We start from the raw sequence: 12,822 nt of genomic DNA, 5'->3' as shown, positions 1-12,822 counted from the left end.
CAGCTGTTCTGCACTTTCTATTAAAACAACACAAAAAATCGAACTCGATTCTATTCGTTGTGTGATCGTTTGGCTAAAATCACGATCAAAATCGCCCAGCCCTAACCAACCCATAGACGACGTGTTGGGTTCTCCGACGTCTCTGATACTCTGGTGCATTAAAGTTATTATTTCCTATTCCCTTCTCAACAGCTGTAGAGGAAACGGGTGGGGACTCCTGGAAGTACAGTCTAAGGGTAAGTACAGATGAGCCCACATAACAGACAAATTAATTAACTCTACGTTCTTGAAGTGTGCTTGTGTGTGTCACCCAAATAGAACAGGCCGTTTGGTTATGAAGAGGTACCTTCTAGCTCCCTTACAGCGTGCATGTGCTTTGAGTGGTTTCATAAGCAATGAATAAACCAGTTCTGCTATGATCTTGAGGCCCCGCGTTGGGGCTGTGTGCCTGGCTGATTAAGGTGTTTGTGCAGGCGGCCTGTGGCAACCTTGGGGTATGCAGACACTGCACCCCTGTGATGCACGGACCCAGGCACAGCAGCATGCCTCTCCCCTCGGAGTCTGTTGCTATCGAGGCACCCACTATGTGTTCCCCAATGAACAGAAAACACGACTCCAACACCACACCGTGTCCGGGTCTTCCCATACTTTACAGGGCATGCAGTATAGTGGAAAGCAGAATGTCCTGAATGCAAAACATTTAGACCCAAACTTAAACATCTTCTATATTATATGCAATGACACATTCCCATGTTTTTCACACTGTCACAATTAGATTAGTTACATATTGAATTTGTTTACACATACAGGCTCGAAAAATCTGCAGTATCAGATATTGGATGAAAACAGGGACACAAAAATGTTATTTGTCAGTGTAAGGTAAACACTCACCAACAGCTTACTTTGGCACACATTACCCTCCTTTGGCACATGGCAAAGGAGGGTAATTATTGATAATACTAAGCATACAGATCGAAACTATTTTAGTCTATGTTGTAATGTGATCTGTGGTTTGTAATGATTTCTTCCAATTCTTTCATGCAGGGTAAAAATTACTCCGTAAACCTTTTTTTTCATACATTGTGGGCCAGTAAAACAAATAACAAACATGCTGGATGTTTGAAGGAACCCAATGAATGAAGTCTTTTACAGATATGCTAGTCCCAAAGGCTTTCGAGGTCTTGCTGTTACTCTAAATCATTGACTGCACATCTATTGGTGTTGGTTTTATTTACACACGCACACGAACACAAGCACACAAGCACACACGAACACAAGCGCGCGCACGCACACGCACACACAGCCCATTGAACCAATTTTCTTCTCTGCTTTCATCATGCTGTGGTTTATGCTAAGCCCTTCTCTGCTTAGCTTCACCACTTGGCTTCCAGTGCCTCACTTGGGCAGCTATAATTCCTAGATGTAACTGTAGATGGCTCAGCTCACTTGGGCATGGCATCGGGGGAGTTGCTCTTTTTGAAGGCATACCTCGGCAATAAAAGCAGTAATGAAAGTGACACAATTTATTTGTATAATGTATTCTGTGTTTTTTGCTTTAGCTTTCACTTTAATTTCCACCATCTTTCCAATGCATTCCATGTACCACATACTCTGCCAATACGATTTAAGCCTTTTTACTGCTATGTCAATGTTGAATGTGATCTTAATTAATGTAATATACATGTATATATTTTGCATATATTATAAAAACTATCGGACACAAAACTTGGTTCAGCATATTGGATCAGCGACGCATTCTAAACAAATCGTACACAACACTGTAGTAGCTCTTGGACATTTTCAGTACGTGCACGTTCCAATAATGAATCGTTACTTTCCAGCACACACAATTGAGAAGCACTGACTGAAGGGATTTGATTATACACACGCACGCACGCGCGCTCTCTCGATCTGAATGCATACGCCAGTTGTACTGTGGAGAAAGCTGACACCCCAGTCTCATTCATTTCACCTCTGCGATGAAGGTGAATGGGTCACGGGTGGCGGTTGGCCCATCGGTGTCTATGTGCGGCTATTATGGCCACTGAACACCCTGATTATGGACATGCCCCCCATCAATGCCGCTGTCATCTCTGTGTTCTTCTCGGCGGATTAGTGATATTGAGTGTCAACTGACCTTTAACCTGCTCTTTTGAAAAGGCTGAATAAGGGCGTCGCTGAGTTGGCTTACGCTGACAAACTTTCATTGCTACAGTTGCACACTCTTGGAGCTGTAAAGGTCGCCAAGCGCTTGCGACTTTAATAATTGGTGTCAGTTTAGTTTGTCATCTGCCGACCAAACGTTTAGTGTGCGTTTCCTCGCATTCATTGATATGGCTAATAGCTGTCCGTCTAGACAAATGTTGTTATTCTGCAATACTGATCACAATCATCATAAATGCAACGTGCTATCCTCCGTATATCGGACCCATCTACTTTCTTTAAAAGGTTCTGTTTTTTATGAATCTTTTCTGGTATTGTCCTTACCTGATGTTTATAAATCCAAACGACAGAACTCTCTGTCAACTTTCCATAGGAAACATATACAACCGATACGCTCTGATGCACTCGTATCCTGCCTACACCGCATGGCCGTTCTGCTGAACGGCGGGCTTCATGCACAGTTTGCCTACTAATGAGATCTATCCGTGTTTGTGTACCTCGGTCTACATTTCGATTTGTTTTCATTTTAGACATTTGTGATCATCAGACACACGCACACAAAATGATTCAAACGTCCGTATTCCGCTATATTTACTTTCTTTATTTTTTCCCCTCTTTCCCACTCTAGCCATGCACAGAAGTACTCTTCCTAGATTTGTTCCACAAATTCAGCCAGACCATGACACCGGTGCTACTGGAGATGGTGCAGAACCTGCAGGGTGAGTTACACGGACAGCATGCCTTTAAAACTACCCTTTATTATCATTGTTTGCAGACCCAGTGTCGGAGCATATACCATAGAATCTATACAGTTTGACAACCTTTCTACCCCTTGTGACTATTACCAAAGCCACAAAAAAATCACCTGGTTTGCTGTTCACTTAATAAGGCTCTCTCCCTCTCTCATTGCTCTTAACTGTTTGCTGTCTGGTAATTATGTCCAGGTCGAATTAGCTGAAACGGACCTGAAAAATGCAGACTGCTCTGCGTTTTGCAAAAACGCATTGCAGGCTTGATGCCTAAGCTGCAACTGATAGGTCGGAAATGGCTTCTGTTCATGTGAGGAAGTCTGCCTGATTGGATAGTTGAATGCTAGAGGAGATATTGATTTTGAACAGGGATAAACAAGAACAAAGCACTAAACAAGAGAGAAGACGACTGCCAGCTAAAAATGACAGTGTTATATTACAGTATTACTTGTACAAGGCTGTGTTGTTGTTGAGGGATTTTGCCAAATATTGTGAAGGTGATCCCAAGTAGGAGCGCAGTTATATTCTTCATCCACTTTTCTTTGTTATGTCATTACCATGTATATCATGTTTGGGACAACATGCTCTTATAAACATCTCAAACATATCTGCTGTTTGAGTCCAACAACAATGATAACAACGTGCAACCGAGCACACAATGGCCATCAGCAACAACCGATACAATGTAGATCTGTTTGAAGAGCGTGGTTGTTGTATATCCCCTCACACATATTCAGAAAGAAACCCAAGGTTACTGATGAGCATGTTGGCATGACACGACATCACCAGGCTATTGGCAGGCACATTCAGCGACGTCTGCTTGCAGAATGCTTCTGGCCTAAGTCACTGAAAACAGCACAGTTATTTTACACAAAAATTACAACAAAGAAATGTATCTGCCAAATGGAATTTTGGTTTTCATTAGCGGATATTTAAATAGCTCTCTTTACATTCCTTTTAGTGTTTTGTACGATTCAAATTGGTCAGACTCCTGCATTTATTTGAGGAGCCCGGTACTTGGTTGATGAAAATTAGAAACAATGACATATTTTGTATTCATCCGTTTAGAATTTTGGCGGAAAAATAGCTTTTAAAAGAATTTCAATCATGTGATCAAGTTCACCGACCTGGTCCTCCGTGACCAATGGCTATAATAACCCAGAAGCCGGTTATTATTCAAACAGAGTTGGCAGGTTGAAATGTTTTTGACATCACTTGAAATCCCTTGCCACAGTCAATGTGATTAATACCTTGTTTATGAATGAATCAACGTAATCTGTCTCTTTCCAGGACCGACTAACGTGGAGGATCCCGTTCAGTTGCTGATAAAGGATGCAGGTGAGAGAAGGTCAATTCTTGTTATGATGTGAATTCAAAATGATGAGGAGCAAGACGTGAGACGGGTGTATGTTTTTACACAACACATCCTTTCTATTATCTATTCTCACCCTGCATTTCATTCTTTTTTCTCACTCTTCCCTTCACGCTCTGTCATCAACTTCTCAGATCTCCCTCCCTCCCCCCTCCCCCCTCCCTCCCTCATCCTTCAGTACTTCGACCCCTGCATGTCCTGGTTACCCCTCAGGAGATCCATGTGGGCTATCCAATCATACCACAGGATTGTGTTGGTGTGCTCAAATTATCTGTTAAATGGCTCCTTCCAACAGAGTGCTCAACACTTTAAATGGGTATCAAAAAACAAAACAAAGAATAAAGGGAAAAAAAACAACTTATCTTAATCCATGGCAAAGCTTCTATACCTCCTTTTTTTTTTTGCAGCTGTTTGAAAAAACTACACTTGAATTACTTTAATACCAAGAATTCCAATAACTAATTAAAAATGAATCCCGGGTACTTAAGAAAGCGAGGAGGGCTATTTTTATTCAAATGGCCTTTTGAAACTTTTGAAGCGATACCATACTGCTACAGATCCTCCTTTCTGTCTGTCCTCATAGTGCCTCATCAATACATCCATTTGTCAGAGTAAATGAGAAAGAATGCATGAGAATTTTGCTCTGGGTCCATATTAGGGGTGGGAAAAATAATCTATTCTTCGATGCATTGCGATTCTCTCTACAACTGAATGTGTGACTTGGTGTATCTTCTCTACAGTGTACAATGCAGTGGGCCTGGCAGCGTATGATCTTTTCGACAACGTGGATTTTGACGAGTGGTTCAAAAACCAACTTCTAGGGGAGCTCCAGGTCAGCCATCACAGGTAGGATTTTAACAGTACACCAGACATAAGGCATGCGTGTTATTGATTCTTTTACTGCAAGATAATTAACATTTATCTGTTATGCATTACAAAATACTTTTTTTTATTACAAAAGATTATCTTTGCTTGGAAGATTTGTTCACATTTGTAGCACTTTGTTTATTCTAATGCTGAAACTGAAAACACCTCCTAGTTAAGTGGTCCTAGTTGGAAACTATGGGAACCTTGTTGTATGGAATTGCAATACAAGTACAAGTACTTTCTTGTGATTGCACATCCATTCAACCTTTGCAGATTGTTCGCCCATAATCAAATTCCTTGTAGCATCAGATCTTGAAACGCTAGGTAAAGATTGTAACCTAGGGCAGCCTTTGCTTTCTTCTTCACCCATTCGGTACAGTTGGAATGAGATTACAATTTCGATACGCTTTCTGCGGAAACATGAAGTAGGTGCAAACTGATTTTTTAAACAGTTGGCTCATCAACCAAATTAATAAGTACAAAATATTTAATATGGGTGAATTGTTAGATCGGTTATGCCCAAACTACATTTTAAGGGCTGGTGGTTCAGTTCAGAGAGTTACAGGACTTCTTCCGCTGAAAAAAACATTTGTCATAACAAAGACGCATTAGTGAAAGAACAATGGGCGCAGTGAGGGGTTTGATCGGCCGATGAAATACACCCACGGTATCACACTCGCACCTATCAACCCTTCAAAGCCATCAAAGGATATGGCCAGCGCCACCGGGTTGGGCTCACCACTCGGGGGCGAAGCACAGTGACGCCATGAAAGGTGTGCTGATGTCAGCGCGTCTGTCACCATGATGCATCTCCTCACACATCACCGACCAGGTGGGAGGAAGGTCGCCCACCCACTCATTAAGTTTGAGTCCTTTTCTTGTTTTTGTTAGGGGGGAGGCGAGCTGAACCTCTCATGGTAGATCCCAAACACTCATTGTTCCCAACTACAAGGCTGACTTCAGTCGCCCCCCTCCCAACCCCCCCAGTGTTGTGTTTCTATCTTTTCTACAAAGGTTTTATCCCATGTTTGTTGGTTGGTGTATATTAACTGGGCCAACTCACAGGGGGCTCACTTTGAGGAACGGTACCCAATGGCACAAGTGGCAACAACAATTGTGACAATATACTCAAAAATGGAAAAATGCTAAATGCAATGGTGATGTAGTGTATGTGATGATTACAACTGTAAATAACATGCATTTTATATATTCAAGATGACATGGTTGAACACCTGCCAATGCCATAGCAATGCCGTAATTAACATGAAAATCAACAGTTAACAGTTAAGGGATTCAAATATGAACTCGGATGATTCCTGCGTCCTATCTCGGACAGAGGTAACCTTTATGTGCCTCCCCGGCCATAAGCTTTCATTCACAGCACAGCTCTACCGGCAGCGACCTGGAAATGTTACTTAGTCTTTGTGACTTGGTGCATATTTCAATGTTCTCATTCACACCTGACCCCATGCAGGATTATCTTTCAGAACATTTCAGGGAAAGTGCATTGTTTGAAAGGGGCTTTGCAGTCTTCATACAGCAGACTGATATATTTGTACAATATGCCATGGACGTCCTTTGGGCCAATGAAACTGGTGAGAACAGAGCGGAAATCTGTCTACAGATTGTCTGTTAGTGCACTAACGTATTTGTGTTGGTTTTTGTCTTGGGAAATGGAGGCCTAATCCATTTTGCGGATGTAAAGTCATTGCATTAATGTGATCCCTTCATCCCACATATGGAGAGACAGCCACCCACATGGCCTCTGATACATACAGACAAAGAGAGTGAGAGAGAGAGAGTGTCCTCTGAGGAAAGAAATACCACAGGGTGACAATTTCCACTTTTAGACACAACATAGGAATTATAGCCGCCTAATGGAAGTCTTTCAGTGCCTCCATTTAGCAAATGGAAAATTCCATCTTAATTTGTGTAGACAAGATGGCATTTAGAGATTATCTTGCTTCCGTAATATGAATTATTTTTGTAGTAAAACAAGGGCTTTGCAGGCTAGGAAATTTAGTTGGAAACAGCTTTTGAAAGCCTGTTGAAGCTTTATGTGAGAGATTAAGTAGACTGTAATTGCCCTGAATCCAAATTATATTGTTGGTATATTATAAATATTTGTATTTATGCCTTGTTTTAGGGTATGCACTGAGCACAGTTGGTAAAGCATTTGTCACCTGGGCAGGTACCCACCACAGCACGCGATGTCCTCTTGGAATCTGCCACCAGCAATATTCCATGAACTTAGTTTTGCTAGCAAACCACATTTGGATCGGTCTGGATCCAGCTCCATTCAGAGTACACCCAAACAGGAGCTTGAATTGGTCCTTAAAAGTTGAGCCAATAATTCTGTCTGAACCCAACTCAACACTGCGCCTCAATAGCTTTATATAAGCCCAAACCTGATTACAGCCCGTTTCCCTCTAAGCAGCATAGGCTACAAAAGAAAGCAATCATAATCCTATTTCTCCACATTCAATTTAAATGATGAAGAACTGTAGTCATTCTACCTTTTTTAATGTTCTTTATTTATAAAAATTCGCTTGGGACAAATGTATAAAAGAAAATGGTAAACTTTTGACCCGTTACAAGGTACAAGGTATGAAATATATCGGAGAACAGACCGTTACATTGCTATTCAACCAGGATATTCAACCGTGTTATTATACACTCTAAAATACATGCGTCTTGGCACCTTTGCAGCGTTGAACCTCACAACCTTTTGCTGTCATATTTCAACCTCACTGTCATTATTCTGCTTATGCACATTGTCAAAGCCTTTTTCCGCATCGCTCCTTTTTTTCTCTCCTGTGCAACCAAACTGATCGCATGAAGACGGCCACCTTTCAGCTCCTCGGCAGCATCCTTGTTCACAATTTGCTCTAATCAAAAACATAAATTCTGACAATGGATGTTGCGTTGGTCAGTCCGGCGAGAAGAGGGGGAAGGGGGGGCTGCTGCCTGCAATGGATCTGACAGAGATACGACTCGTGTAGCAAATAGTGAAAACGCTTCAATATTAAGTAAAGCCCAAACCCGATGTGAGGCTGTAAATTATGTGAGAAATAAAGACCGTCTCATCAAACCTTAAGCTCGAACACAGACACACTGGTAGCCATGCCAGCTCTGCTGGAATGGACTGCTGTTGGGGCCCCGGTGACCTGGATGAGGATCGTTGAGCCTTAAAGGACCAACCAGAATACCTTAGATGGGTTTCTCAGATAAAGGTCAGCACAAGGATGATGAAGATTTGGATAGAAACATACAAATACAAAAAGACAAGGGAGAAAATGGAGGGATGAGATGAGGTCAACAGTCTTATCTCATCCCAAGTGACAGAGGGGACCAGACTATTGTCTCCTCTTTTGATGGGTGATGCGATGCAGCCCGATTGGCTTCTGCTGATCTGGCTGTGTGTCAGACTGTGAAAGCAGCGTCGCCACAGAGACAGAAGGTGAGAGGTTAGCATTACCTGTCAGTGAACCAGCAGCTCTTTATAGCTCATGATTAGCTCTCTGGAGGGATTTTTTTGGTTGTTGGACCGATAGACACCTGGCTTTCCTGGGTTTTATCCTAAATCCCTGTGGAAGGAAATTCATAGCGTGAAGTGGCCGTCTGGCTCCTGGTACTGTTGGGTATTATCAGTAGAAGCAGGACAGGACTTACAGGCAGTGGTCCAAGCTGATTCTGAGGGTATCCATCTCGTATGAGGTAACCGCTAGGAGGGCCATAGGTATGTCCAGGCCCGTTCAACAAACATTTGTCATTTAGACTTGAGCCGTCTGAATGATTGCCTGTCTTTATTGTGGTGCATTGGAGCCAATGTTTAAATATTAATGCCCAAATCTTTCCCCACTAAGTAAGCCTGGCATGTATTCATGAGCCACATATTCTGAAAAATGGCCCTCTTCGTTGACACATGTCCCTTTCGTGTGCTCTCTGTTCCAATTACATTTGTTGGCCGCTGTGTGAGGAGAAATGCACCGCAGTACTCGACACCAGCATCCATTCAAACCGTACCTCTATTGGTTTATTCACGCTTCCTCTTCTTCCATGGCCCTTGCCAAACAGACTCTTACACCTTGAGTTAAACCACCAGGGCATCACACTAGATGGACGGAGAACATTTTACATGTTGTGTTGTTCTACAGCTAGAATCTTGCGGGGGATACTTGATGTCGCCTGGGAACAATCTAGATCTGTACTGTCTTATGGCGTATGTTTTGCCATTGTAATTCACTAGATATGCCACAGAACAAATACATAGCTAGCTATCGCTCATATTTATTTTTGATGTGTGTGTGTATATGTGTATTGCTGTGACTGTGTGTATATACATATATGCACACAAATTATTTTGAGTAAAGGCTGTGTGTGTGTGCTTTAGTCAATTGTAATATTGACTGTCTATCACCTAGCTTGAGCTTAATGAAGCAATACCCTAATTAATTGTTTTTTTTCCTGAATAATTCTCCCAGAGTAACCAACTTTTTAAGGCTTAGGCTGTTCCTTTATCTAAACAACTTTTGTTTGATTGTCAGTGGAAAACCGATTAACTGTGAAATTGAATGAATATATCAACTGGTGCATATCATTTATACACTCTACATGTTTCATATCGTTCTGAGAGGGGGGGGATCATATAACTCCTACCCACAAGCACGACCCTGGTGTAGTGGCTCCTGCCCTCAAGTAGAACAATACTCTTGTTTGGTCTTTGACTGAAAGTCATCCTGTTGCTGACAGAGATACACTACATCGCGCATGTGATGTGTACTATTCAGCTTCTGTGGTCATTTTGTTGCTGGAAAGAAAGAGATAACGATTACATTGTAACGGTCTCTGTAGTTGTCCTGGGGCCTAAAACAATTTTTTGTTTGATTCCGGTTTCCGACCGACCCTGTCAATTTATGTGCGACCCAAATTATTTTATGAGTTTTATAAAAAAAAAAAAAAAAAAATGTTTTTATGTAATTACGTTTTGGTACAGCACCTCTATAATTACGTTTTGGTACAGCACCTCTTCATTCTGTACAAGGATGAGCGAATTTTCTCGTTTTTAAATGAAAACAACCTACCTATCATTCGCTGCCGCTGGAAAAAATAAAATAAAAAAATAAAATAAATTCCCTACCTACCCATGACCTCAACTGACAACCAACAGGAACCAAACTTTTTTTTTCTTTTAGGCCTGGTCCTGATAGAATACACCATTAGTAATCCATCGAGAACTAAGCTTTGATTTGTATTAAATTGGGATGTCATGGAGACATTCACTGGCCCTTCCCCATACCGTTCTTTCCTAGATGTCAGAGCGTTTGTATATAGGCCTGCATTATGCATCCAGACCAAAAGAAAAGCACAAAGCAGTAGCTTATATCTCCAGCATGTCTAGGGCTACACGGCTTGTCCTGATAAGCATATTTTTCCTCTAAGGTAGAAAATGGTGATAACCTGTCATGGGCAATATCTGTGCCTTTGTTTATCAGCCAATGAAAGGTTCCTGCTCAGTGGAATGCTTTGGCAGTTTGCCTACAACCATTGCCCGCTGGCAGTGTAAGCTCATTGGCACTGCTTTGCCCACGTTTCAGAGCTGGGACCATAGGCCACTCTATGGCCCCCATTAAGCCTTTGCAGCACCCCATATTGGTTTGTCCACCTTCATTTGCTTTTGAAAGTTACGTGGCGCTGGCTTGTTCACTGCTAATCTATGTTTGAGTTCATTAGTACCAACATGTGCTTTTAAGGAAATTAGGTACTTTGTCCAAGAGACATTTCCCATGAAAATTGGTAAAGAGTGATTGGCATTCTGAATGTATTTTTTTGACGAAAGTTAATGCACAATCTTGTTGGCTCGCTCGCATATAACTCCTGGGAAGACTTTCACAAGTGTAAAGGGCAACTGTTTAATCTATAGAGTGCCCGACCACATCATAGTATAAACATCAGACCTCAGAACGTTGGCGTGTAAACATGCATGTTTGTGATGTTTCCACATTTTTGTACGGATTTATCCAGTCCCTCATCCGACCTCCCCTTGCCTAATCCCGCGCTACAAAATCATTTAGAACACATTTAAATGGGAATCTCTGCTTCTTTGGGGGGGACTCTAATCGCTGGTGAACACAGTGTTTGAGATTGATTTTAACGTTGCGTAGTGGCGTCCACATGCAAGTGGGACGCATCAATGCGGTTTGCTCTCTTTTAGATTCTAAATTGCACTGCAATCTCCAGCCGACACCCGTTGTGATGAATGGGAAGATGGAGCGCAGCAAGGAGCGAAGGCGCACATTTCCATGTGTTAAAGAAAAACCCAAATCCAAACTGTCATTTTTGCTGGTTACTTTCTGTGGATGTGATTGGAGCATCAGCTGCTTCATTTTTCTACATTAACATAAGGGGGGCAGACTCAGAGTGACTTCTCTGCCACCAGAGCTAACGGACGACTTTCACTTTGTTCTCACCTTGCTATTTTCCCACTTAATCTACATTCCCACTTAATCTCATCCTCCTCTGTTCGTGTTCTCTCCCCCCTGTCCGTTTTTCCTTGTGTTCTGGTCTGTTGCTCTTCCTCCATTACTCTTTTTTTCTTCTTCCTTTGCGTCACATTTACTCACACTTCCCCTTCCTTCCACTTCTTTTTCTCCTCACCTGTCTCCCCCAGGTACAAGCTGATCCGGAGACGGGTCATCTGGCTCATAGGCCAGTGGATATCTGTGAAGTTCAAATCCGACCTTCGACCTCTACTCTACGAGGTCATACTGAGCCTCATGCAGGATCCGGACCTGGTGGTGAGTTAGACACGTATACTGAACTCAAATGACTTAAAAGACGTCTTCCGTGCTTTATCCCTTATATATTTTTTAGTAATTCATGGTATGTGTTTTTTCTAAAAAACAAAATGAATTGAACCAGCACAGCAATCATTTACTGCTCCCAGGTGTGCTGCGTCAGCTAGGACCTGATAACTATACTGTATAGATGTTCTTCTTCGACTTTTGACTGAGTTGGCTGTTCGGTCTTGCCTGATTGCTTATCATTAAGTCTCTCAGTATCATGTGGGCCATTTCCCTATTAGGAGAAAAGACTCCACGACAAATGTGTCTTCTGTACTTCCATGAAAGGGGTAAATTGGAAAGTCCGGATTATTGATTAACCCCTCTACATTACTTTTATGTGACGTGAATCATGTACACTTGCTTAAAAAAAGAGTGGGGCTTGGCTTACCTATATCTAAAAACTCTTATTTCAATAGCATAACCAGGAAAATACACACTGGCCGAGACCATAGATTCCATTACATGGAGTCACAGATCAAAGATGTCATTCACCTAGTAAAACATGTCGTACTAGGTCCCCATGCGGTCCATGTTTACCACAGCACATCTTCCTTTCCAGCAGTTTTTGATGTCATTTATTCCCCTTTTGCCAGAATCTTTTTTTAAGCTCTCCTGTTGAGTGCCAGGTTTCCCTCTTTCTTTTTTCTCTCTTTGGGGTGGGTTTTGACATCCTCAGTGGGAGGAGAGGCTATTTACTTGGAAGTTGTGTTAAGTCTTCCCTCTCAGTATCATGCTGTGATTCCACACAGCCAGCTTTGCCCCACTTTACCCTCTTCCCCCTCGTCTTCAGACGCCTTCTGTTCCCCCAACACTTCTCACTCCAGCT

At 42.1% G+C, this 12,822-nt stretch overlaps 1 protein-coding gene across 2 annotated transcripts in view; it reads left to right on the top strand.

Moving 5' to 3' along the window:
- Window positions 1-12,822, top strand: part of ipo11 (importin 11) — a 129,724-nt gene that overhangs the window by 39,926 nt on the left and 76,976 nt on the right. For both annotated transcript variants that reach the window (XM_030358199.1, XM_030358198.1), the window contains exons 12-16: window positions 193-236; window positions 2,792-2,882; window positions 4,203-4,250; window positions 5,025-5,130; window positions 11,822-11,948. In XM_030358199.1, coding sequence (XP_030214059.1) covers window positions 193-236; window positions 2,792-2,882; window positions 4,203-4,250; window positions 5,025-5,130; window positions 11,822-11,948 — 416 coding nt within the window. The remainder of the gene's footprint in view (window positions 1-192; window positions 237-2,791; window positions 2,883-4,202; window positions 4,251-5,024; window positions 5,131-11,821; window positions 11,949-12,822) is intronic.

Source organism: Gadus morhua, chromosome 6 (genome assembly GCF_902167405.1).
Source record: "Gadus morhua chromosome 6, gadMor3.0, whole genome shotgun sequence".
Lineage (NCBI taxonomy): Eukaryota > Metazoa > Chordata > Actinopteri > Gadiformes > Gadidae > Gadus > Gadus morhua.
The sequence above is the reverse complement of the archived record's forward strand: the minus strand, read 5'-3'. Positions and strand labels throughout refer to the sequence as shown.